Source organism: Bos mutus, chromosome 3 (genome assembly GCF_027580195.1).
Source record: "Bos mutus isolate GX-2022 chromosome 3, NWIPB_WYAK_1.1, whole genome shotgun sequence".
Lineage (NCBI taxonomy): Eukaryota > Metazoa > Chordata > Mammalia > Artiodactyla > Bovidae > Bos > Bos mutus.
Window position 1 is genome coordinate 98,810,228 of NC_091619.1, and position 25,746 is coordinate 98,835,973.

General features: G+C 39.8%; 1 protein-coding gene across 1 annotated transcript in view; it reads left to right on the top strand.

The window, feature by feature from the left end:
- Nucleotides 1-25,746, top strand: part of ZSWIM5 (zinc finger SWIM-type containing 5) — a 147,364-nt gene that overhangs the window by 102,854 nt on the left and 18,764 nt on the right. Inside the window, exons 3-11 of the mRNA XM_070368166.1 lie at nucleotides 87-235; nucleotides 1,678-1,828; nucleotides 9,289-9,468; nucleotides 14,778-14,954; nucleotides 17,246-17,392; nucleotides 17,895-18,032; nucleotides 19,419-19,679; nucleotides 19,894-20,029; nucleotides 20,837-20,994. Coding sequence (XP_070224267.1) covers nucleotides 87-235; nucleotides 1,678-1,828; nucleotides 9,289-9,468; nucleotides 14,778-14,954; nucleotides 17,246-17,392; nucleotides 17,895-18,032; nucleotides 19,419-19,679; nucleotides 19,894-20,029; nucleotides 20,837-20,994 — 1,497 coding nt within the window. The remainder of the gene's footprint in view (nucleotides 1-86; nucleotides 236-1,677; nucleotides 1,829-9,288; nucleotides 9,469-14,777; nucleotides 14,955-17,245; nucleotides 17,393-17,894; nucleotides 18,033-19,418; nucleotides 19,680-19,893; nucleotides 20,030-20,836; nucleotides 20,995-25,746) is intronic.

Genomic DNA, 25,746 nt, shown 5'->3' on the forward strand with positions numbered 1-25,746 from the left:
TCTGAATATACTCACAGAGGGCTGCTCCTGCTGAGTGTGGAGTGTAGGAACTCAGGAGATTCATTTCACCACCCTATTCCTCGCAGGTGCTCCTGACCCAACAGCTGGGGCCAGCATTGATGATGAGAACTGTTGGCATTTGGATGAAGAACAGGTGAAAGAACAAGTGAAGCTCTTTCTCTCCCAGGGTGGTTACTATGGCTCTGGAAAGCAACTCAATTCAATGTTTGCCAAGGTAAGATATGAAAAGATTTTTTTTTCCCTTAAGTAAACTGGGCTCACCACACTTCTGGCTTCATGCATTGTAGCTAGCTCACTTGACCTACCTGTACTGAATGCTTGAAAACTACTTGGGTGGAGGGAAGCTGAGCAGAGCAGACCAGAGCAGGTTGCGTCCAGGGAGCCCTACTGCTCACCCTGGTCATCCTCTTCCTCTTGCTCCACAGTCTCTAAATGAGTTTGCATTCCTGGGGGGATTAGTAATGAAGCTACCTCCCCCTGCCTTGAACCCAAGGCTGCCCAATGAGGCCTTAAAGAGACAATATTTTGTTGTTTTTAAAATATTAACTGATTTATTTGGCTGTGCCAGGTCTTAGTTGTGGCATGTGGGATCTAGTTTTCTGACCAAGGATTGAACCCTGGCCCCTTGCATTGGGAGTGCAGAGTATTAGCCACTGAGAAGTTCCAGAAACTTAGTATTTTGGAACTGGGGGCTCTCACAGCAGGCTTTCTTTCTTTTCTTTCTTAACACCTTTGATGAAATATAATTCACATATCATAAAATTCACCCATTTAAAAAATTGTACAATTCAGTGGTTTTTAGTATATTGACAGATATGTACAGCTATCACTGCAGTCAACTTTAGAACATTTTCATTATCTTAAAAATAAACCCCATTCCCTTTACCTATCACTCCCCTGTTCCCCATGCCCCTCTTCCCGAGCTCTAAGCAACCACTAAGGTACTTTCTGTCTTTATAGATTTCCCTATTCTGGACTTTCCTAGGAATGGAATCCTATAGTATGTAGTCTTTTGTGACTGGCTTTTTTCTCCTGGCATAGTATTTCAAAATACTTAAAAACATATATCCATGTTGTAGCATGTGTCAGTACTTCATTCCTTTTTATGGCCAAATAATATTCCATTGTATGGATACCACACATTTCTTTTATCTGTTTGTCTGTTGATGGGCATTTGGATTGTTTCCACCTCTAAGCTGTTATAAATAATGCTCCTATAAACATTCTTGTACAGTGTTTCTGTGTGGACATATATATTTTCATTTCTCTCTAGGAATGGAATTAGTAGGCCATATGGTAGCTCTATGTTTAATCATTTGAGGAATTTCTAGACTGATTTCCAAAGTGGCTGCATCATTCTACAATCCCACTAAACAGTGTATGAGAGTTCTGATTTCTCTATATCCTTGCCAACACTTATTATCTAGCTTTTTTATTCTAGCCATCCTTGTGAGTATGAAGTGGTATCTCATTGCACACAGCAGGATCTCTTGATACATGCAGAGAACTTGCTTACAGAAGAAGAGGCCTTCTTTTTGGCTCCTTGGATATGCTGTGCTTAGATACTTCATCTTCTCCTCCCCCTCCTCCCCTTCTTCTCCTCCTACTTTGTTATGATGTACAGTCACCAACCACCTGCCCCTCCTTATGTGTCAGGTTCGAGAGATGCTGCGGATGAGAGATTCCAATGGAGCCAGGATGCTGACACTAATAACTGAACAGTTTATGGCCGACCCACGACTCACACTGTGGAGGCAACAAGGAACAAGCATGACAGATAAGTGCAGGCAGCTCTGGGATGAGCTAGGTAAGTCCCCATATCTCAGAGAAGCGCTATGTCTATCCTGTGAGCTTGCCCCCAGCAATAGTGTTAGTGAATACTTGTCATTAGTCATTACATAGATCTTGCTAAGTGAACTTTAGCCCAAATGGTGGAAGATTTAGGTTCTACAGAGGCCACCCAGAGTCATTTTGAATTCACTTGTGTTTCTTCCACAGCCTTATATTTTGCTACTGACACCAGCGTTCTATTCCAGATATTACCATACAGAAGCTTTTAGTGAGAGAAAACCTTTTGCCTTGGCTTCTGTCTCATGGCATTAGCTTGGCTTTCCAAATACTTGCTATTCTCACTTTTCTTGCATTCCCTGGGCCTGCTTTTCTTTATCATTTCCAGCAAACCTCTTAGCCATAAGGCCATTTCTAAGCCTTGAGCCCTGGACTTCTATTTTTCTTTCTCTATTCTCCTTTGTTCAGTTCAGGTCAGTTGCTTAGTCATGTCCGACTCTCTGCAACCCCATGGACTGCAATACACCAGTCCTCCCTGTCCATCACCAACTCCCAGAGCTTGCTCAAACTCATGTCCATTGAGTCAGTGATGCCATCCAACCATCTCATCCTCTGTTGGCCCCTTCTCCTCCCTCCTTCAATCTTTCCCAGCATCTGGGTCTTTTCTAGTGAGTCAGTTCTTCACATCAGGTGGCCAAAGTATTGGAGTTTCAGCTGCAGTTTCAGTTTCAGTCCTTCCAATGAATATTCGGGACTGATTTCCTTTAGGATAGACTGGTTGGATCTCCTTGCCATCCAAGGAACTCTCAAGAGTCTTTTCCAACACCACACTTCAGAAGCATCAATTCTTCAGCACTCAGCTTTCTTTATAGTCCAACTCTCACATCCATATATGACTACTGGAAAAGCCATAGTTTTGACTAGACTAGATGGACCTCTGTTAGCAAAGTAATGTCTCTGCTTTTTAATATGTTGTCTAGGTTGATCATAGCCTTTCTTCCAAGGAGCAAGTGTCTTTTAATTTCATGGCTGCAGTCACCATCTGCAGTGATTTTGGAGCCAAAAAAATAAAGTCAGCCACTGTTTCCATTGTTTCCCCATCTATTTGCCATGAAGTGATGGGACCGGATGCCATGATCTTAGTTTTCTGAATGTTGAGCTTTAGGCCAACTTTTTCACTCTCCTTTTGCACTTTCATCAAGAGGCTTCCTCTTCACTTTCTGCCATAAGGGTGGTGTCATCTGCATATCTGAGGTTATTGATATTTCTCCTGGCAGTCTTGATTCCAGCTTATGCTTCATCCAGCCCAGCATTTCTCATGATGTACTCTGCATATAAGTTAAATAAGCAGGGTGACAATATACAGCCTTGACATACTCCTTTCCCAATTTGGAACCGGTCTGTTGTTCCATGTCTAACTGCTGCTTCTTGACCTGCATATAGATTTTTCAAGAAGCAGGTCAGGTGGTCTGGTATTCCCATCTCTTTTAGAATTTTCCACACTTTATTGTGATCCACACAGTCAAAGGCTTTGGTGTAATCAATAAAGCAGAAGTAGATTTTTTTCTGAAACTCTCTTGCTTTTTCTATGATCCAGTGGATGTTGGCAATTTGATCTCTGGTTCCTCTGCCTTTTCTAAATCCAGCTTGAACATCTGGAAGTTCACGATTCACGTACTGTTGAAGCCTGGCTTGGATTTTGAGCATTACTTTGCTAGCATGTGAGATGAGTGCAAATGTGTGGTAGTTTGAACATTCTTTGGCATTGCCTTCCTTTGGGATTGGAATGAAAACTGACCTTTTCCAGTCCTTTGAGAACTTTTTTTTTTTTAGTATCATGACCTCAGAGTAACCTCTGTGGTGATCTCTTCCTCATCCTCTTTCGATTATCTCATTTCCAGTCTTGTATTAGCTGCTGCCCTATGACCATTTCTACTGAAAAAATCTCCTAATCACCTCAAACTTGAGAAATCCAAAAATGAAATCAGGCCTTCTATGAAGAAAGATTCCCCTGAACCTGGCATTGGCACCACCATTTCTTTTTTTTTTTTTTGGGGGGCGGATCTCAGCACCCGGCGGAGCGCGAGGCCGCCTGGGACCACTCAGCGAGGTGGCACCGCCCCTCCGCGCGACCAGCCCCGGGCACCACCATTTCTTATTCGACAAAACTTACTGTCAAGCACTCATTTTTGTTTTATTCCCTACATCCAGTCACCAATATAATTTGATTCCTTGACCTTTAAAATGTAATTTAGTGTTCATTTACACTTTTTATTTCTTGTCATAACTGGTCTGGTTGAGGACCATGGGACTTTTAGATTAAATTAGACCTGTGGCCTCCTGAATGGTCTCTTTGTTCAAGATTCTTGTCATTAAGACCATCTTCTTTAGTCATTATTTATCTTCATCATTCCCATTTCAATGACAGTTTTGCAGTGGTGATACTCAACTCCCCTCCCTGTTTGCAGAATCCTTCATACTCTGAACGTACAATCCAGTCACGGCCCCACTTTGGGGTTATACTAGAAAAGTTGTCTATGGCATATTCTGAAATTTCTAATATAGCTTCTCTGTACTTTGTCCACCCCAGAAAGCAATGACAAACTTTCCTCTCATACAAAATAGCACCAAAAAACCACTACAGCTTAGGATTTTAGTGAATTCCCCAAAGCATATATTAATACATTATAGTCTTAGAGCTAAAAGCTTTGGGGAATAAGGCTTAATGATTCAGACTTTATGTGGTTACTTTGGGGCTGGTAAATGTGGGGTTTTGGTTTGAGTGCTGGGGCTTCATATCACCTGAGGCACTATAGCTTTGCAGTTTTCATTAATAATGAACAGCTACATTATTGAACATTATGTGCCAGTCTCTGTGTTAAAGATTGTATGCATGTTTAATTCTCATAACAAACCTATGAAGTAATTGTGTGTTTATTGCAAAGAAACAGAGACACCTCTGGTTACTTCTGGATACAGAATGAAATAAAGAAGTATAGAAAACTGTCTCTCTGACACAATCACATTTTCCAAAGTACAGGAATGTTGAACTATTAATTTAAGTTACTGGTCTAACCACTTGTGACCAGGGTCATGTAACACAGTGCATGGCAACTTGGAAACAGCTTCCCTCAGAAGGGATTGTAGGCATGGACCCTTCAAGGATAAGACATCAGCATCTCCATATGTTCAGGTGAGAAAAATGGAGCTCAGAAAGTTTTTTGTTCAAAGTTACACACTAGCAGGTGGTGGCTCTAACACTGGAGCCCCAGCCTGTCCAGCTCCAAATCAAGCATCCTTGTGCAACATCTCCCTCAATTTCATCTCGTATGTACTGTTTTCCCCAAAAGTGCATGTTTTTTTTAAGAATTTGAAATTAACCTTCAGAGCGTCAGGTTTATCTGAGTCCTGAATCTCTTGGGAATAATTTCTGTGACAATCGAAGGATTGTGTTGTGGATTTGGACTTGGCCTTTGGTAGGTGACAGGAAGTAAGCGGAGCATGACCCCAGTGCTTCTAAAGCTTTTGTTAGTTACTTAGATTCATTATGAAAAGCTCTTGGTTGTGACATTTTCATATCTAAGAAATTGCTGTATCAACCTTCCAAGAAACTCTCAGCATTCCACACAGACCGCTATCTATATCTTCCCAGAATCACCTGGAATACTTGTTAAAATAGATTGCTGGGCCCTGTCCCCGAGTTTCTGATCTTGTCAGTTGGAGTAGGACCTGATACTTTGCATTTCCAACAAATTCCCAGAGGATGCTGATGACATTCTTCCAGAGACCACATTTTGTAAAACACTGCGTTATTGGATTAGACACTAGAGCATGTGCATTCATGCCCCCCACCCCGACTACTCTGAGGGTTCCTCACTGGTCAAAAGGCCTACTCCTCTGGGGATGGTCTCAGCAGGGATAGTAGGAACGGGAGGAGTGGCCTCAGTACCTTCAGTTTCTGAACGGGAGATAATAGAAGCAGTCAGGCATGGTTTTCTCATCTCCCCACGTCTGTACACATATGCTTTTTAAAAAAAAATTTATTTATTTTAATTGGAGGATAATTACTTTATAATACTGTGGTGGGTTTTGCCATACATCGACATGAATCAGCCACGGGTGCACATTTTTAAAAATTTTCTTTTAAAACCTATAAAGTATCTCTGCTCCCATAAAAGACCAGTCTTTACATATTTGCTCCTGTTCCTATGCCATTTCCTTTTCTCAAGAATTTTGCTCCTGCAATTTCTCTTTTCTCTGGTATCATTAATTTCTCCCTCAATACTGGATCAATTCCATCAGAATACAAATATGGTCTAATATTTTCAGTCTCATAAAGTGCCTTTGATTTTCCCCTCCTCCTCTAATCATTACCCTATTTCTCTTTTTACCTTCAGAACAACACTTCTTGAAAACCTCGTCCCTCTTTCCATTTGCTTACCTCCATATGCTCTCTTGAGCCCACTGCAGTCTTCCATTGCTCATTGCTGTCACTCTACTGTTAAGTAGCTTTGGTTAAAACCACCAGTGTCTGCCATATTGCTCTTCTCTGTTGTTACTTGACCTCTCAGCAGTTTCCAATAAAATTGACCATACCCTATTCCTACATTAATTTTACAAGAATCAGCAAACAGTGTAACACAGACACCATAGGAGAAGACCTACTATGTGAAGGAAACAATTTTTTTCATGAGGTTTATACAGACCTTTAGGATTCTTAAATTCTAAAAGCTGAGAAAGTAACTTTTATGATCTGAATATTTGTGCATCTTTCTTACTGCCACACTGTTCAGAATTTTTTACCTCCTGTATATTAAAGATTTCTTGCCACCTGGTGTTCAGAAAGGACACTTTTATTGATAGGAACTCACAGTCCCAATAGTATTAAAAGCTGATATCCTAGATTACAAAAATTTTCTACCAAAAGGAAAAAACATCCAATAGACTACAAATATTCAGAGAGACTACAATGACATCTCAGCATTTTTGCTTTCCCTTATGTCCTTCCCCCTGTTTTGGTACATACTCTCCTGCCATATCTGCGCTTAAACAACTCCTATTTATCTCTTGTTCTTCTTTTAAAATGAAGTAATACATGTACACAGGTTAAAATGTCAAATAAAAAGCAGTATTCCTCTGCCATATTCCTTCACATTGTCAGTTCCTACTTCTTAGAAAGAGCAATTTTTAATTCTTTTAGCTGCTTTTTCTAATATGCCTCCACATTTCTAAATGACCGTTCTTTCTTAATTTTTAAAATTATAAAATTATAGATGTTCTCTTTTTCTTCCTACAATGAAAGATGAGGATTTACCTCTTTTAAGGTCACACCCTTAGGGTTCTTTCCCAAACGGCCTTTCTCATTCTTTTCAATGTGCATAGGCTGAGAATGTTCCAGATCTTTACATTTTACTTCCTTTTTGATGAACAGTTCTGTCTTTAAATAATTTCTTTCTTCTTGCATTTTACTCTAAGCAGAGGAACCAGGCTGCTCCTTCAGCACTTTGCTTAGGTATTTCCTCAGCTAATCTTATTACTCACAAGTTCTACCTTCCACAAAACACTAGGACATGAACACAATGTCTTAATTATAAGACCACCACAGTCTTCTCACAACCAAGCAGGGAAAGAGGACTGCATGGTGGGGGTGGGGGTGTTCATTTGTTCCATATGTATGTTTTTCTTAATCCCTCAGTTTTTAGTATGGAAAACCTACCCTCAGCTTTGTGTAGTATTCCCAATCCAGAACTTCTGTGAATCAGTCTTTCCAGTGAGTAAAGCTCTGGTTTTCTTCCAGGAGAGGCAATGAGCAGGTACTGAACTACCTTGAATATTTATGCCTGTTTTTATCTCTCCACTTTTGTTTTAATAAAGTATTAAGAGGGAGTGGTGATAAACATACATGTTTAGTTAGCCATTTTTAACTAGAAATAACTCATGTTTATTCTTCAAGGACAAACTCAAATGTTGTAACTTTTCCTGACCCCATGTACAGAGTTAATTGTTCCATCATACCTATTCTCATAACACTTTATATATGGCTATAATGGTATTTACTGTGCTTTATTATAATTATTATTATTTGTGTATGTGTGTGCTCAGTTGCTCAGTAGTGTCTAACTCTTTGTGAGCCTATGAATTGTAGCCCAACAGGCTCCTCTGTCCATGGGATTTTCCATGTGAGAAGACTGGAGTGGGTTGTCATTTCCTTCTCCAGGGGATCTTCCCAACTCAGGGATCAAACCTGCCTCTCCTTTTTCTCCTGCATTGGGAGGTGGATTCTTTACCACTGAGCCACCTGGGTTACAATTATTATAAGTTAAGAGTCACTCAATTTGACTCCTAACTATAATCCTCTTAAGAGCCATCATTATACAATATTTAATATACAGTATTATATAATATAGTTTCTTTTTCATTGTGGATTTGAAAAACTTATTTGAACCTATAGAAATGAATTTTTATCTTCTAGTTAGTACCTGAAATTGAGGCTTAAATGGTCTTTTAAAACATTCTTATTTGACTTTAAGGGGTCTTGAAATAGTGTCTGAATATACCTCCATCCACAGATGTAGCTCCATCCCAAAGAATGTTTAACTTAAGACATTCTGCAGCCGGGTTTTATTGTTAACTTGAGAATGAGAATATTTCTGGCTCAGCCACATAACCAGCTTTGAAAAGAGGAAGCAGGTTTGCTTGAAAAGAAGGGTGATGTGATCAAAGAAACTGTACTTACTGGTTATGTGGAATATATGATACTCTGCTATAGTGACAGAGAAGATCCAAGAATGTGATAGTTTTAAGGCATCATAGCTGAAAAACAGTATCAAAATCCAAGTCCAAATAAATTATTTTCCCTGGAAAAAGGAAATATAATTCCACTACATGCAAAGTAATATGCCAGGCTCTCTACATTATGATCTGTTTTACAGTTGAGGGATTTGAAGCTCAGAAAGCCCAAGATCAACTAACCAAAAATTGAATCCTTTTCTGAGCACCTTCCTTCTTACAGTAAATGTCTTTGCTCTGGCTATTATTGTACCCTGAACATATCTTTATCTTAACACTTATTCATATTCAAATGACACTGTGTTTATTTTTCTGTCTTCCCCCACTGCAGAGCTCCTCAAGGGTAGGAACAGTGTCTTATTCTCCAATACAAACTCTTGAACAAGAAAGCTCTCAATAAATTGTTGGACTGCAGATTTGAGCTCAGAATTCAAGTCCAAATCTATCTTGTTCCTCAAACACAGGCACATATCCAGATATCAAGATAGCTACTCTGCTTTAAGAAACCTTTGGGCAGGAAAAATAAGCATTTCTGAAAACTTTAGCAGATTTGGTTTTTTATACTGAGAACTGATGTTTTGGAAACTTTTCCTACCAACTGAAAATAGAAGAAAAGAGTAAACTGAAAAATTAAGGCTTAGACATACATCAAAGGAGAGATGTCAAGGATGTGGTTGCTTTCTTTTCCAGGGGCCTTATGGGTGTGCATCATTTTAAATCCACATTGCAAATTGGAAGAAAAATCCTGTTGGCTGCAGCAACTGCAGAAATGGAATGACCTGGATGTCTGTCCCCTGGAGGATGGAAACTATGGGCATGAACTACCCAACATCACCAATGCACTTCCCCAGAATGCCAGTCACAGTTCAGGTGAGCCAGATGTCATTCTAGGGTCTTGGTGCCCGGAACTCCAAAAGGTCAGAGGTTAAAGCCCTAGAATGAAGGTGGCTGGACAACTTTTGTACTGTCAGAATTGTCATCCTAAATAAGAAAAGCCTGTCCTTTGTTTATCTTGAAATGCCAAACCTTAAATAAGGGCAAGATTTTTATCTTTGACATTGGGGATGCTGTCCTTTTCTGCTCTGGCTGTGTCCTTACAGTGCCCAGCATAAATTCCTAGAACCCTCTGCATGAATCCTCTTTACCCTTCAAGTTCTTCATGACTTATGGATCTTGGCCTCCATTGGAGTTGGTTTTTATCTCAGAAGACTTACCTCAAGGGAAAGATGGAATACCTGCAGAAAAAAAAAAAAAAAAAAACTTTTAAAAATGTCCTGACAGCTGCTTTTCTTACTTTTCTCTGTTTTCCTCAAATTTTTATATAGCAGATATCTGGGGGGAGGAGGCAGGGGCCATGCTTCCAAGATACTGCTTACTCTTGCCCCATTTTAAGACAAATCCAGTACAGTGATACTGTACCTTCTGCCTTTTGAGCCCACTGACCAGGTATTACTGGGCATCAGCATTCACATCAGCTTTAGTTCATCTAACTCAGGCTGTGTGCTGCTAGCAATTGATTGCTCTTTAGCCCATGGGGATCCTTTACTGGTAGATTTTATCAAACATTGATTTTACATGTCTTCCCTTTTATTTTAAGTGATAAATCTACTGATATTTTTAACCTCAAGGAGGAAATCATTTAAATTATTGTTCTTGCTTGGTCTTCATCTACTGTTCCATAATTGATTATCAGTGTATTTAAGGCAACCAAGGTAATGAGAGATGAAAAGGCTGCAACTTCGCCACATGAAGCTCCCCTTTCCTGGGTAGCTCATCTAACCTCCACAACATAGGAATTCATGCTTTTAGTATTGGCTTTGGATTGGCATAGAGAGAATCAAATGCTGCATATAAATACATGCCTCCAGTTTGGCGGTTTCCTTCTTGTATATTATTTTGGTTATTTGTTGTTACTGTTTCTTTTTTTTTTTTTCCGCATTGCTGGGTCTTCATTGCTGCACATAGGCATTATCTAGTTGCAGTGAGCGGAGGCTACTCTTCAGTTATGCTGTGCAGGCTTTTCATTGTGGTGGCTTCTCTTGTTCCAAAACACTCGTTACTGGTTCTTATTTGAGGGTATTGTTTCCTGTGAAGTTTTCTCAGGCCGTGACTGATTTATCACTCATGTATGTTTACCTTTGGGTCTGATGGAGCAGTAGGCATCCTGCTTGCTCTTCATTGCCATTTCTACATCATTATCCTATCCTCCTTCCTAAAATACCCCCCAGTTTTAAAGTTGATGCTGTTAAAATATGCTGTCTGCTACCCTCCTGGCTTTGGTCGTTTTTATCTCTGGGTTAATACCCCTTGTTCCTTGAAGATTTTTGGCAGTTGGCTCACTAACACTACTGTCAGTCCCTACTTCTATTGTAATTCTTAGCCACATAGATGATACTTCCAGTATTCAAGTCTCTGAGTTCTTTGACCTCCTCTCTTTTAATAGTCTATCTTTTGTGTATGTGTGTTAATTTTTGGCTGTGCCTTCTCTTCATTGCCGTGTGTGGGCTTTCTCTAGTTGTGATGAGTGGAGGCCGCTCTCTAGTTGCAGTGCACAGGCCTCACGCTGTGATGGCTGCTCTTGTTGTAGAGCATGCACTCTTGGGTTCTTGGGCTTCAGTAGTTGTAGTGCATGGACTTAGCTGCTCTCAGGCATGTGGGGTCATCCCCAGCCAGGGATCAAACTCATGTCCCCTGCATTGGCATGTGGTTTCTTAACCACTGTACCACCAGGGAAGTACCAATAGTCTATCTTCTACATAACTTAGCCATGCAACCCCAAGGTCATACCCTCAACCCTTTCATTACCAATAACTGCTCCTTCTTTACAGTCACAATTTCAAGCAGCTCTAATTACCACCAGCAGCCTTACTAGATTATTTTGTCTGTTATGCATATTCCAGTAATTCCTGGACCCACTAGGAATTTTGATCCTGTCACTTTTTCATTCTTGTGGTAGCCTCATTTTCCTCCTTATCCAGATTAGATTCCTTGGTACATCATTATAATCACTACCCTGCAAACATACTCAACTCCCTCTTTCCCTTAGTTATATTCACATAGCAAAACCTTCACTTCAGTAATTCGGTCTGACTTTCTAATTACTCAGTGCTCACACTCACACAGTGAACATATTGGCAAGAAACACGACCATGATAACTGGTCTTCTTTAAATTCATGACCACTAATCTCAAGTGGGCCCGTTGTACTGTCCATACATCACCTACATTTCTCTAGTCCATGCTTCCTTTCACTCTTCTAAATTACTGTTTCACATTGTCTTTTCCTTAAAACTTTCTATACTTTCTCCCCTTCCTCACTTTCAGCCTAGAGCCTTGCTTCCTGTTCACTGAGAATATAGAAGCAATCAGAAGAAAATCTCCAAAACTCTGTCATCACATCTGCCTCTGTCTATGCCCGTCTACTCTGCCTGTTCCCCTATTTTTCTTTGTGCTTCTGTCTAAGTCCAAGCCCTCCATTTGTTCTTAAGAACCTATTCCTTCTCTTTTATCTGGAATCACCCCAGGAATTATCTCCTCTCTCCTGCATCACAGATTTTTGTGGATTATTCCTAGGAGTATACCAGCACATTGTTTTATTGTTCACCTGAAACAAAACAAAAAAACATACTTTCTGACCCTACATGCCTCTCCTGTCCACCACCCTATTTCTCTGAGAGAGTAGAAATAAGTGGTAGAATTAAGAAAAATGCTCAAAAGAATGTTATATATTTATCTTCTCTGCTTCTTCTGCTCTTATTCTCCCTTGAATTCACTCTAGTCAGGCAGTCATCCCTCCAGTACTGAAACAGCTCTTGTACTGGTCACTAACGCTAACCATTCCTAAATCTAGTTTTCAAGTCAGAATTTACTTGATCTATCAACAATATTTGTTACTGCTGGTCACTCTTTTTCAAACACCTTTTTCATCTTATTCCACGACACTGTTCTCTTGGTTCTCCTCTTCCTTGGCCCCTCTTTCTCAGTCTCCTTTACTGTCTCCCCACCACTTCCCAACCTAAAATTCTAGAGTACCCAGGGCTCAGTCATCAAACCACTTCTCTTTCTGTATTTACTCCCCTGATAACTGCATTGTTTTAATAATCATCTATATACTAACAACATTCAAATTTATATCTCCTGCCCAAACTTTTCCTCTCAACTCCAGACTTACATGTTTAACTACCTTTTCGATATTGCCTCTTAGATATTAATAGACATCTCAGTAGGATTTCTTACCTCTTAAGCCCCACCCAAACCTGCTTCTCTTGTGTAGACTTCCCTATCTCTGCATATGGCAAGTCTACCTTAAAAACCTTGGAGTTATTCTTGATTCTTCTCTTTCTCACCCAGATTCCCCAGATCTAATCCATGGGCAAATCCTGTTACCTTTGCCTTTAGAACATAGCCAAAGTTCATTTACTCTCATCGTCTCTACTGCATATTACTCTGAACAGATTACCATTATCTTTCACGAATCATGGCAGTGATCTCCTAACTGCTTCTACCTTAAAGTCTGTTTTCTATGCTGCTGCCAGTTGTCAGATCAGATCATACACCTTCAACAACTCAAAGCCCTTGAGTGGCTTCTCATCTTTCCTCATGGCCTAGAAGGCTCTGCCCGTTCTGGTTCCCTAGTACCTCTCTGACCTCATCTCCTGTGACTTTCTGGCTTGCTCATTCCATTCTAGGTACACTGGCCTCTGCCCTGCCCTCAAACACTTCAAATATGTTCCCACCTCAGCTTAGCACTTGCTGTTCCTTTTGCCTAGAATGCGCTTTCCTTAGTTATGTTTAAGGCTTGCTCTATAGTTCCCTCAGGTCTCTATTCAGATGTTACCTTATTAAAGCCCATGTGGCTCAGATGGTAAAGAATCTGCCTGCAATGCAGGAGACTCAGGTTCGATCACTGGGTCAGGAAGGTCCCCTGGAAAAGGAAATGGCAACCCACTCCAGTATTTTGTCGTTGTTCAGTTGCTCAGTCGTGTCCGACTCTTTGTGACCCCATGGACTGCAGCATGCCAGGCTTCCCTGTCCTTCACCATCTGGAGCTTGCTCCAACTCATGTCCATTGAGTTGGCATTGAGTCGATGCCATCTGACCATCTCATCCTCTGTTGTCCCCTTCTCCTCCTGCCTTCACTCTTTCCCAGCATCAAGGTCTTTTCTAATGAGTCAGTTCCTACACACCACCCTAAAGAATTGAGCTTACTTTGTCTGCTGTTTCCCTTCAGCCCTTTTCCTGAAGAGAGATGGTTTGGTAGGACTCCATTGAGAAAACAATGTAATTAATCTTTTGTCAGCCTCAGGTTTTCTTATTGGAGAACAGGTTGTAAGCCTGCAGATACTAGTGTGATAAAGATACCAGAGGACTTACCCTGGTGGCTCAGTGGTGAGGAATCCACCTGCCAATGCAGGGGACAGGTTTGATCCCTGATCCAGAAGATCCCACATGCCGCAAAGCAACTAAGCCCGTGCACCACAACTACTGAGCCTATTCTCTAGAGCCCAGGAGCCACAACTACTGAGCCCCTGTGCTGTGACTACTGAAAGGCAAGTGCCTAGAACCTGTGCTCCACAGTAAGAGAAGCCACCACAATGAGAAGCCTGCTTGCCACAACTAGAGAAAAGCCCACACAGCAATGAAGATCCAGCACAGCCAAAAGAAAATGAATTATTTTAAAAATTAAAGATACCAGAATACACAGGACTGCAGCTCTTTTTCAGCTTTTATATCAATGTGACAGAAGTACTTAGTCTGATATGGGTCATACTGTAAAAGAAATTGGTTATGGGTTGACCAAGGATATTACCTCACTGCTTATCTTTTCCTTTGGCTTCTGTAGAAAGTTTGAATCCTTATAATTGAGCAGCTGAGCATCACTATCCCTCCTCTCTCTCATGTAGCTCTGGGTCTTAGAAGAAATTGGCCTTCAGTCATAGATCTATGTAGAAAGGTTCTTCCCATAGAGGACAGGGACACACTAAAAGCTATCCAGTAAAGAAGTAACACAACGAACAGCCAGACAAATGGCAGAGTTGCTGCTCTCACTAACAATACACTATTACACTAACTATACACTGTACACTCTTCTGCCTGTCCTCCCATCCTGAAGAAGACACAGGAGTTAGATCTTCAGATTATCCATCACCGAACTGCTGCATTTTTATTTCCCTTCCCCAGATTCTTTATCCAGACCAAGACGAACAGTGTTCACTAGAGCCATCGAGGGCCGTGAGTTGCATTGGCAGGACAGCCACTTACAGCGAATCATCAGCAGTGATATATATACAGCTCCTGCCTGCCAGCGGGAAAGTGAGAGGCTACTCTTCAATTCCCAAGGCCAACCACTGTGGCTTGGTAAGTGTACTTATCCCTCTAAGAATTCCAGAGCCCAGTCTCACCTCATGTCAGGCCTGAGTGAGCCATCTCCATAGACACCAGCGACACAACTACCCTTTGGACAGTCTTCATCCAGATCTTTTGGGGCCTTGACTAAGGCCTCAGGGTATAGCCTGAGCCACTTGTATATGTTCTCAGCTGAAGTACAGTAATCTCAAATAGAGGTATTTCTATTGTTTCCTGAATTTGGGGAGGGGAAAGGAGCTAATAAATCTAAAGGAGTACTAACAAAACCATTGGACATCAGTTCATAGACTCTTAGCAGTTACTGAGCAACATTAGAATCTACTCTGAAATTACATATTTTGCTAAAAAGGCATGAACTTTGAAACTTAAATTGCTCTGTACTAGTAGCTCAGACTGTCTGCATTTGTCACCAAGCTGTCTTCCTTTCCTCATTCCTTCCTTTATCATCACAGAATAAAGCTGTTCCATCATGAGTTTAAACTCTCCTCTGGCCTTCTGTTAGTCTATTCTTGACTTTGTTACAGAATGTATATTCCACACTACACACTTATAAAATAATATTCATTCTCTGAGTCTTAAAACAATAGCATACATTTTTATTATCATCTCCTAATTCCCTACCTCTGTCCCTCATCCCATATCTTTGTCTTTCACAAGAGCCTGCTGAATCTGGATGTGTGCCTGTCTCTCTCTTGAAAGTTTTTGGCCAAACTCACTGTAGGTCACTACTTGAAATTCCCACTGATTATTTTTCTTCTTCTCTGATCTAATACTTTTAAAACATAAATCTAACAAGTGTGTGAAAAATACACACCCCATTATAAACAAAGATCCAAATCAAAACAACACTGAATTACCATGTTTCAGTTGTCAAATAGGAATTTTTTTTAAATAAAGATAACTGGTTTTGGTGCAGGAGAGGCTACATTGGATATCATAATCTCATATACTACTGGTAGTAGTAGTACTGGTACCAGTAGTATACTACTGGTAGGAATGTAAATACTTACTGCATTTCAGCAACACTTATCAAAAGCCTTTAAAATAAATTCATAGCCCTTGATCCAGGAATTCTACATCTAGGAATTTATCCTGAGCTATAATTAACTAAGAATGTGCATAAAGTTATGAGGTTTATTAAAGCATGAACATATAACGTATAGATGAGAAAAATTAAAAACAATAACGTCCAGCAATAGGGGACTGATTGAGCCAATGGGTAGTACACATATTTAGTGGAATGGTATATAATCATTTTTAATATTATGGAAGTATATTTAATGGTATGGAAAAATATTTAAAATGAATTATTAAGTGGAAAAACCTAATTATAAAACAATAATTATAATACTTCATTTTTATTAAAATTAGGAAAGTCTAGAGATACATATTTTTCATAAAATATGAAATTAGAAATAATGGTTATCTCTGATTTTTATTTTCTATTTTATCTGTATTTTCTATAATTATTCCTATAATTTTTAATCCCTTCCCCATTTATAAGTGTTTGGTAGTCATTCATTATGCCTAAGGTAAATCCAAACTTCTTAGAATGGCATTCAAAGCTTAACATTCTAGACTCCACCTTTCCAGGCTGTCTCTAGCCACATAACCTAACTCTACACAAAACTATTTGCCATACTCGGAAGATGTTATCCAGAATACTTTTTATGCTTTTACTTACATGCCTTTATTTAGATGTTCTCTTTGCCAGGGATGCCTGTTTCTATTTTTCTACCTATTTAAAATATTACTTGCCCTATAAAGCACACAGTTCAAATATTTTCTTTCTGTGTATATTTCTATCTTGTCATTTCTTTTTAACTGTTTTATAATGATCTTTTTATGTATTATTTGTGAGCTCTTTGAGGATAGTGACCGTTTCTTATACATTTTTGTAGTTGATTTGCCCAGCGTGCTACCTTGCACATAATAGGTTCTCAGGAAACAGGATTAATAAACAAGTGAGGCCTTTCCCTCTATAAAAGTAGTTTATTGCTGCATTAGGTTCCTGAGGTTCATGTTCAGAAAGAGGTATAACAGTTTATTATCCTAGTTCTTTGCCCCTTTCTACACCAAACCACTACGCTGAGGCTGCAGTGTATCTCCTTGGAGGTAGTACCTGTGACTTATCCCTAAAAGATAAAATACAATTTCTGGTACACAATAGATGTCAGATCAAATTTGAGGACCTGAACTGAATACAGTCTCCCTTTGTCAAACACAAATTTTCCTGATTTGAAAATTTAACTCAATCAAAATATCTTCTTCTCATCTGATAGAGCATGTGCCTACAGCCTGTGCTCGGGTTGATGCCCTGCGTTCCCATGGTTACCCAAAAGAGGCCCTCAGACTCACAGTGGCCATTATCAATACTCTCAGGTTGCAGCAGCAGCGGCAGCTGGAAATCTACAAGCATCAGAAGAAAGGTATAGTGATCAGGAGCCATCTCAACTGCTTAGGCTGATGGGGTTCTCAGGGACTACAAGGCCCAGGACTTAATTTTCATTCAGTTTCCTGGTGTGGCAGGGGCTAGGGGATTCCAGGTCATTCTACCTTCTGTGTGGAATCCCTGTCTTTACCTCTATAAATCTCAGTTTTCTTATCTGTAAAATGGGAATAATAATGCTGGCCTGCCTCTCGCACAGGACAGTTGGATCCACTGAGATCTGGTATGAGAAGACCCTTTTTAAACTGTAAAGCTGTGTCTACATACGTGTGCTATTGGCAGGCAGCCCAAATGCATACCACATGGCCTCATAGTGGCTGATGAGCTGGTTACCAGTCTCCTCAACCCAAGGCAAGCTTTACTTTGAGTCTCAGGGCCACCACCTGAAGGAGACTGATGAGGAGACTTATGAAGAGACCAAGCAGGGACAGAGAGCAGTGTGTCTTTATCCCTCTCAAAAACTTTGACCTGCTTATTTCCAGAACTGTTGCAGAGGGGAACCACAACCATCACAAACCTAGAAGGCTGGGTGGGCCACCCCCTGGATCCAATTGGCTGCCTGTTTCTCACCTTGACTGAGGCCTGCCGCCTGAATGATGATGGCTATCTGGAAGTGTCAGGTACAGGGGTCAGCCTGAGGGAAGCCCAGACTACCCTTTGGAGCCCTCTTCTTTTCCATGACAGAGTCTGTTTTACCCCTCTTGTTCCCTTATCTAAACTGGACCTCCCCTGAGCGGTTTCCTTGGGACTGCTCCTTTCTTATCTTCCTTCCCCACTCTGTGGACTGGCTCTGTCCTGTTCACCCATTTTGCCTTGCCAGCTTCAGCTTTCTTTTGCTCCTGTCACTTTCCTACCTTGTGAATGTCTGAAGAGTAATCCAAAGGGAACAAAAAGGACCAGAGGGATTTGAGAAGTCAGAGGCCGGGTCCTCAAAACAGTCTGGAAGTGTAAAAGAACTTGCATCAGCAGTGTGTGTATCCCTTGCAATTACATAATACTTTCATGTTTCCCTTGAACATTCTCCCTGGTGGTGGTTTTGTACCAATTTTACAAAAGAGAAATAAAAGGGAGGCAATTTAGTAGAGTCTCAAATTAACAGGGACTTGAGACAAAATTGATTCTTTTTTCCTTTATGCTATCACTGTATTGTAAACATGCATATATTACAGTATTTAGCACACTGCCATAAAATTTGTTTACAAGTGTCTCTACTGGCCTTTCAAGTTCCTGAAAACAGCAGTTAGGGCAATAACTCTCTTTTAATAGTTTCCCTTAAACATTTATGAAATGGATAATGGGAGAAAGAAAAGAAATTAAGACTCTGGCTTTTAGATCTGTGCTCTCCTCCTGAAACTTAGAACCCAAAGGTGGAGCATAAAAAGTAACAATAACATTAAAGTTGCAAATATCACAAAAGTAATAGTTTAACTGGATGGATTCCAATATCTCTGGGTAGAGAGACAAGAGGTGGTTTCAATGTGAGACAGGGCTACTGTATCTTCCCTCTTATCCCCTGAAAAAGGAATCATCATCCTTGGTCTCTTTCATCTGCACAATGACACTTACATCTTAAGAACCTGAGGTTGTACTTGGGATTTATTCACCACAGACATTTAGCTCCTTACACATACCAGACAGTGGAGATACCTAAGGCAAAATGATAAAGTCCCTTTCCTAGAAGGTTCTTAAATTCTAATGAAGAAAGACACAAAAATAGATCATTGTAGTATTACATAACATTCTAACAGAAGACTGGTATGACTGTATTTTTTTTCCAGCTGGCCTAGCCAGTTCATATTTTAGGAAGGAGTTAATCTTTAGAACCATGTATAACATTTTTTAGTATATTTTTATTTTTTATTTTCAGTATATTACTGTTCTGGTTTTTTATTTAGCTTCTTTGTGTTAGTTATTGACCAAGCTGTATCCCAAAGTGTGCATTGGTGGGAGAGGCACAAAAATCCATGGGGCCTGACCTAACAAATCTGGTGCCCTGTTGTCCTCAGATATGAATGAAAGCAGACCCCCTGTGTACCAGCATGTCCCTGTGGCTGCAGGCTGCCCAAACAGCAGTGAGTCCTACCTGTCATTGGCCATGGAAGTTGCTCTGATGGGGATGGGTCAACAGAGGGTGATGCCTGAAGGCCTCTATGCACAGGACAAGGTGTGCCGTAATGAGGAGCAACTGCTGAGTCGACTCCAGGAGCTGCAGCTGGACGATGAGCTAGTGCAAACACTGCAGAAACAGTGCATCTTACTACTGGAAGGTAAGTAGAGAAGGGACTGTTGGCACAGAGTCTTAGGCATTTGACTCCAGGTTCCCCTCTCTAATAGAGCACAGGTACAGCAACATTTCTGACTTTAAAGTGTAACTAAGGTTCCCATGGCTAGCAAGCACTTGTGGGACCCTGGAGCTCAAGGTCAGGCAGGAAAACAAAAGCACACAGATAAACAACTGGCTGGTTTATCTCCTTCCTGCAGGAGGCCCCTTCAGCGGCCTTGGAGAAGTCATCCACCGAGAGAGTGTTCCCATGCACACCTTTGCCAAGTACTTGTTCTCAGCTCTGCTGCCTCATGATCCAGACCTGTCCTATAGGTTAGCCTTACGTGCCATGAGGTGGGTAGCCTTTTCCCAGCCCAAATGCCTCCACCAAAGCAGAAGCCTCTTTGTTTGTCTCACTTTCTTTTCTTTCCCTCCTTCTGTGTTCTATTGGACCTGCCATTGGCCTGCCCTAAAATGGTTCAGATATTTTCCTTTGATCTAGGACTCCTAGCTAGTGACATACGTGTTCCCTGGCTGCATTCTCAGTGAGTTGAAGAAGCCTCTGAGATTTTAACAGATACAGAATATCCAAGGCCTGAGTCTCTTTGTTCCAGGGCCAGTTTGGCAGCTTCACAAAGGGTTTGAGCCCTTCCATATCTAACTGAGAAATGGTTCCCGGGCATAGGTCACCAGATACATCTGGGGAAGTAGAAGTAAGTCTTTCTATATCAAGACTTGAGAACAATGAGCTATGGGCATCCTGTCTCCAAACAAGAATAGAATCCTTGGTTCAGGCAGGTAGTCCTCTAGGATGCACCAGACCGTACAGAAGAATTTAAGTTAGACTATAAGGCTGAGAGAGTGCCTCAGCTTGACCTGAAAGGACTGCTGAAGATTACTTGGCATATATTTCTTATGCTTTAACAACTAATCTGATGACTTTTGAACTGTTTTCAGTAAGAACTGTTCAGCTTGAGTTCTTCCAAGTGCCCAGGCACTCACCTCATATAAAGTACAGTACTCATAGGTTTTAAAACCTTTGAGGTTCCTCATTAACCCTTTCCTTCCCAGTTCCTCCCCAGCAAAGAACAAGCTTCTCTAAGGTGGCTCAGAATGGCAAGGGTCTGGGTGGTAGCTGATGACTCTCCCTGGGTCTTCTAGGTTACCTGTTCTAGAAAACTCAACTTCTTCAGGCGACACTTCCCACCCTCACCATATGGTATCTGTGGTGCCCAGCCGTTACCCTCGCTGGTTCACGCTTGGACACTTGGAATCACAGCAGTGTGAACTGGCCTCCACCATGCTGACTGCTGCCAAAGGTGAGCATAGATAGATGTAAGGTTCCAGCACCCCAGTATGCCTGCCTGGTCATGACCTACCTAAGGCTTAGCCTGAGTCTCCTGAAGAAGAGAAGCTATTTGACTTCCCTTAAGCACCTAGAGTGGCAGGGATCCTCACTTTGATTACTGCCTATTACAATAAACACCTGAGTCCAAGTCAGAGTGTTGCCATAGTCACTAATTGTAGGACTCAGAGAACAGAGAACAGATCATCTTTAAGGTAACTTCTAAATCTAACCTTCCATATGACAAAGTCACTTTACATTTCTAAGCCTCTGGTTTAAAAATCTATAAAATGGGGATCATTGTCAATGACTTGTCAGCTTCCCAGGACCACTGGAAGATCCAGTGAAGTGATGGAGCTCCAAATCTCAGATATGAGAGTTTATGATTTTTCTAGGGCCCCTGGTCAAAAAATAAGACAGTCCAGAGTGATTCAGGTTTTTAAGCTCACATCCTCCATGTTAGCTATGTAGATCTCATCACAAAGAGAAGTGAAAATAAGCCCCAGATAAGTTATAATAAAGTACTAGCTGCCATGGACTGTGAGTATTTTTCCAATACCAGGAAATTACATGGGTTTTTTAAAGCACTTTTTTAAATTTAAAATAACTTTATGTTGTGTCTTCCTATAGTAAAAAGAATATATGCTCATTGTAGAAAAGGTAAAAGATACAGATAAATAAATATAAAAATGATTTTTAAAAAAGTAAAAAAATTGAACAAATATGATCAAGCAGTTTACAGAAAAGAAGGTACAAATGACTTTTAAACAATTAAAAATGCCTGGCCTCACTTGAGAAATACAAATTAAAATTACTCTGAGATAACATTTTTCATAAATCTTATTGGAAAAAATAATAAATTTGACAATAGACATCCATATGGGAAGTGGGGGTGGCAGTGGCATGTCATGGAGTGTCAGATTCCAAGCAGGATAAGGATGACACAGATCCAAGATGCTTACTGAAACTCAAGCATAAGAAATATGAAGAAAATTATACCAAGGCACATCATAATCAAATTGCTTAAAACCAGTGATTAAAGAGAAAAATCTTACTTAAAAGCAACTGCAGGGAAAAAAATACACACTATATACTAAGGATAAACAATAAGTATGAGAGTAGGTTTCTCATTAGAAGGTGTATAAGCCAGAAGACAGTGGAGAAAAATCTTTAAATTACTCTTAAAAAAAAAAAAAATTTGACCTAGAATTCTATACCAGTGAAAATATCTTTCCAAAAAAAAGGTAAAAGGAATTTCCTGGCAGTCCAGTGGTTAGGACTCCACACTTCCACTGCAGGTAGCATGGGTTCAATACCTGGTTGAAGAACTAAGATCCCACATGCCATGTGGCATGGCTGATAAAGTAAAATGATGTTTAAAAAAAGCTGCGATAGGCTGAGGAGAGAAGTGGGAGGAGGGTTGAGGATGGGGGACACATGTGCACCCATGGCTGATTCATGTCAATGTAGGGCAAAAAAACACTACGATATTGTAAAGTAATTAGCCTCCAATTAAAATAAATAAATAAATTTTTTTAAAAAGCTGAAATAAAAATCTCTTCCAGACAACCACAGTTGAATTAGAAATCAATAATAAAAACCCACTAAAGTTTTAGAAATTAAACGGTACACTTCCATGTAACTCACTGAACAAAGGGAGAAAAACACAAAAATATTAATAGAAAATATTTTAAACTGAATGAAAAAGTATAACATTTAAAAATTTGTGGATTAGAGCTAAAGCTTTACTTAGAAGGAAATTTTTATCACTTAATACCTATGTGTGAAAAGAAGAAAGGTTTCAAATTGACGATCCCAGATTCTAACATAAGAACCCAGAGAAGAAGAGCAAATGAAATCTAAAATAAGTAAAAGAAAGAAAACAATACAGATCAGAGCAGAAATCAAATGAAATATAGAAAAACAGAAAATCAATGAAACAAAAAGCTGTTTCTTTGAAAAGATATATAAAATTGAAATCCTTTTCCAGATTGATCAAGAAAAAAGAATACAAAGTAGCAATTTTAAGAATGGGAAAAGTGACATCACAACAAATTCTAAAGACAACTTTATGCTAATAAATTCAACAATATAAGTGAAATAGACTGATTCCTTGATGGATGTAAACTACCAAAGCTGACTCAAGAATAAATAAGAATTAGGTAGGCATATACCCAAAAGAATTGAAAACATGGACTTAAACAGATATTTGTATACCAATATTAATAGTGGCATTATTCACAATTGCCAAAAGTTGTAAATAACTCAAGTATCTGTCAGCAGATGAATGGATAAACAAACTGTAGTATATACATACAATGGAATATTATTTAGCCATAAAAAGGAATGAAATTCTAATACATGCTACAACATGGATGAGCCTTGAAAACATTAAGTGAAATAAACCAGACACAAAAAGACAAAACATTGCATGATTCCACTTATATGAGGTACCTAGAATAGCCACAGTGAAAAAAATAGCAGTAGATACTAAGATAATGGTTGAACATTTGATGAGGAACAGGATATTTACAGTCAGTCCCCTAAATATGAACATGTTCCATTCCAAGAACACATTCATAAGTCGAATTTGTTCATAAGTCCAATAAAGTTAGCCTAGGTACCCAACTAACACAACTAGTTATATAGTACTGTACTGTAATAGAGTTATACTTTTCATACAATAATACCTAAGAAAACAAAAAATAAAACATTTTTAATCTTACAGTACAGTACCTTAAAAAGCACAGTAATACATACAGTTCAGCAGCTGGCATACAGGGGCTGGCATCAAGTGAACCAGCAAGAAGAGTACTAACTGGAGGTAGGAGAGGAGATAGGAAATGGTAGAGCTGAAGAATGATCAGCAATAGGAGACAGAGGACAAGCAGAAATTTCACTCATACCTAATGTTTATGGAATGCACATTCATATCTTTGAAAGTTCAAACTTGAAGGTTCGTGTGGGGGGGACTTACTGTACATAGTACTGTACTATGGACTTACTGTACATAGTATCTCTCTACAAAGTATTACTATTTATCAGTCATAAAAGGAAGAAGTATAATTACCATAGAGTAGGTAAACCTGACAGATATCATTTTAATAATGTGGCCACAATATCACATCATAAATTTATAGAGCTAGCATGTAGACTAGAGGAAAAACTCATAGAGCAGAAAGTAGAATAGAGAGGGTAGGGAAAGGAGAAGTTACTACTATATAATGAGTATAGAATTTCAGATGATGAAAGTTCTGAAACTGGATAGTGGTGATGTTTGCACAACAATATGAATGTATTTAATGTCACTGAATTGTACCCTTAAATGCTCAAAATGGTAAATTTATGTATATTTTACCACAGTAAAAATAAAAGAATAAATAGAAATGAAGTTCAGAGAAATTGAATTAGTAGTTAAACATCTTTCCACAAAGAAACTCCAGGGCTAAATGGCTTCACTGGTAAATTCTACCAAACATTTAAGGAAAACATAACAATTCTATATAAACTCTTGCAGAAAATTGAAGAGGAGGAAATACTGCCCAACTCAGTCTGTGAAATCATCATTATCCAGATACCGAAACCAGGCTATTTTGCCGAAAGCTTTAGCTTTGTTTCAGGTTCAAAGAATTCATTAACAAAAGAAACCCCTTGTTACACACAAATAATTTCAGTATTTAACAGAGGATTACTTAATTTCAATATACAATCATTAACAGAAAAGAGAAGTAGAAACAATAGAGAAGAGTAACACCACATACATCACCAAATTGGGCTGACCAAAATCCAAACCTGAACAGCATGCTGGGTAGTCCCAAGTAAAGGCAGTCTGGAGTCCCAGTTGGGAAAAGGTCCCAGGCAGTGTGTCCCCTCCACAGGTGAGACTTCAAATTGCAGTTTGGGGGGTTCCTACTTATAATCACAGGCTGCAAACTGATACCATCAGTTTGTGTGCAAAAAATGCAACTCTGGTTTTACTTTACACTTTTTACAATGCTGTTGTTTTATCTTGTGAGTCTTAGGATTTGGGCTTCCCTGGTGGCTCAAACAATAAATCATCTGCCTGTAATGCAGGAGACCCAGGTTTGATCCCTGGGTTGGGAAATCCCCTGGGGAAGGAAATGGCAGCCCGTGCCAGTATTCTTTCCTGAAGAATTCCATGGACAGAAACCTGGCAAGCTAGATTCCATGGAGTCCCAAAGAGCCGGACATGACTAAGTGACTAACACTTTCACTTTTACTTGGGCACAGTTGGCCAGACTTCCAGGCTCTCAAGAATTTCAGGACCCCAATGCCTTTCTTATCTAAAGTGCTGCCTGACTTGCTGTGCTTGCAGGCAGGCACAGAATCTGGGCAGTGTCCAGATTGGTCAGAAGAAAGGTCAAGGGCCTGCTCTGGTGCTTCTGAAGCCTGATAAAGACTTCCTCTGTTTTAATTTCCCTAACTCAGACAAAAACTATAAAAAAGAAAACTCAGGGAATTCCCTGGCAGTCCAGTGGTTAGGACGTTGTGCTTCCACTGCAGGGGATATAGGTTCAATCCCTGGTCGGGTAACTAAGATCCCACATGCCACACCGCACAGCCAAAAACAAAAACTCAGAATAAAACTGTCATGAGCACATAGGTGCAAAAACTCTTATTAAAAATTGTAAGACATTGAATCCAAATAATATATTTTTAAAATGATAATACATTTTAATAAGTAGGGTTTACCTCCAAGAATGCA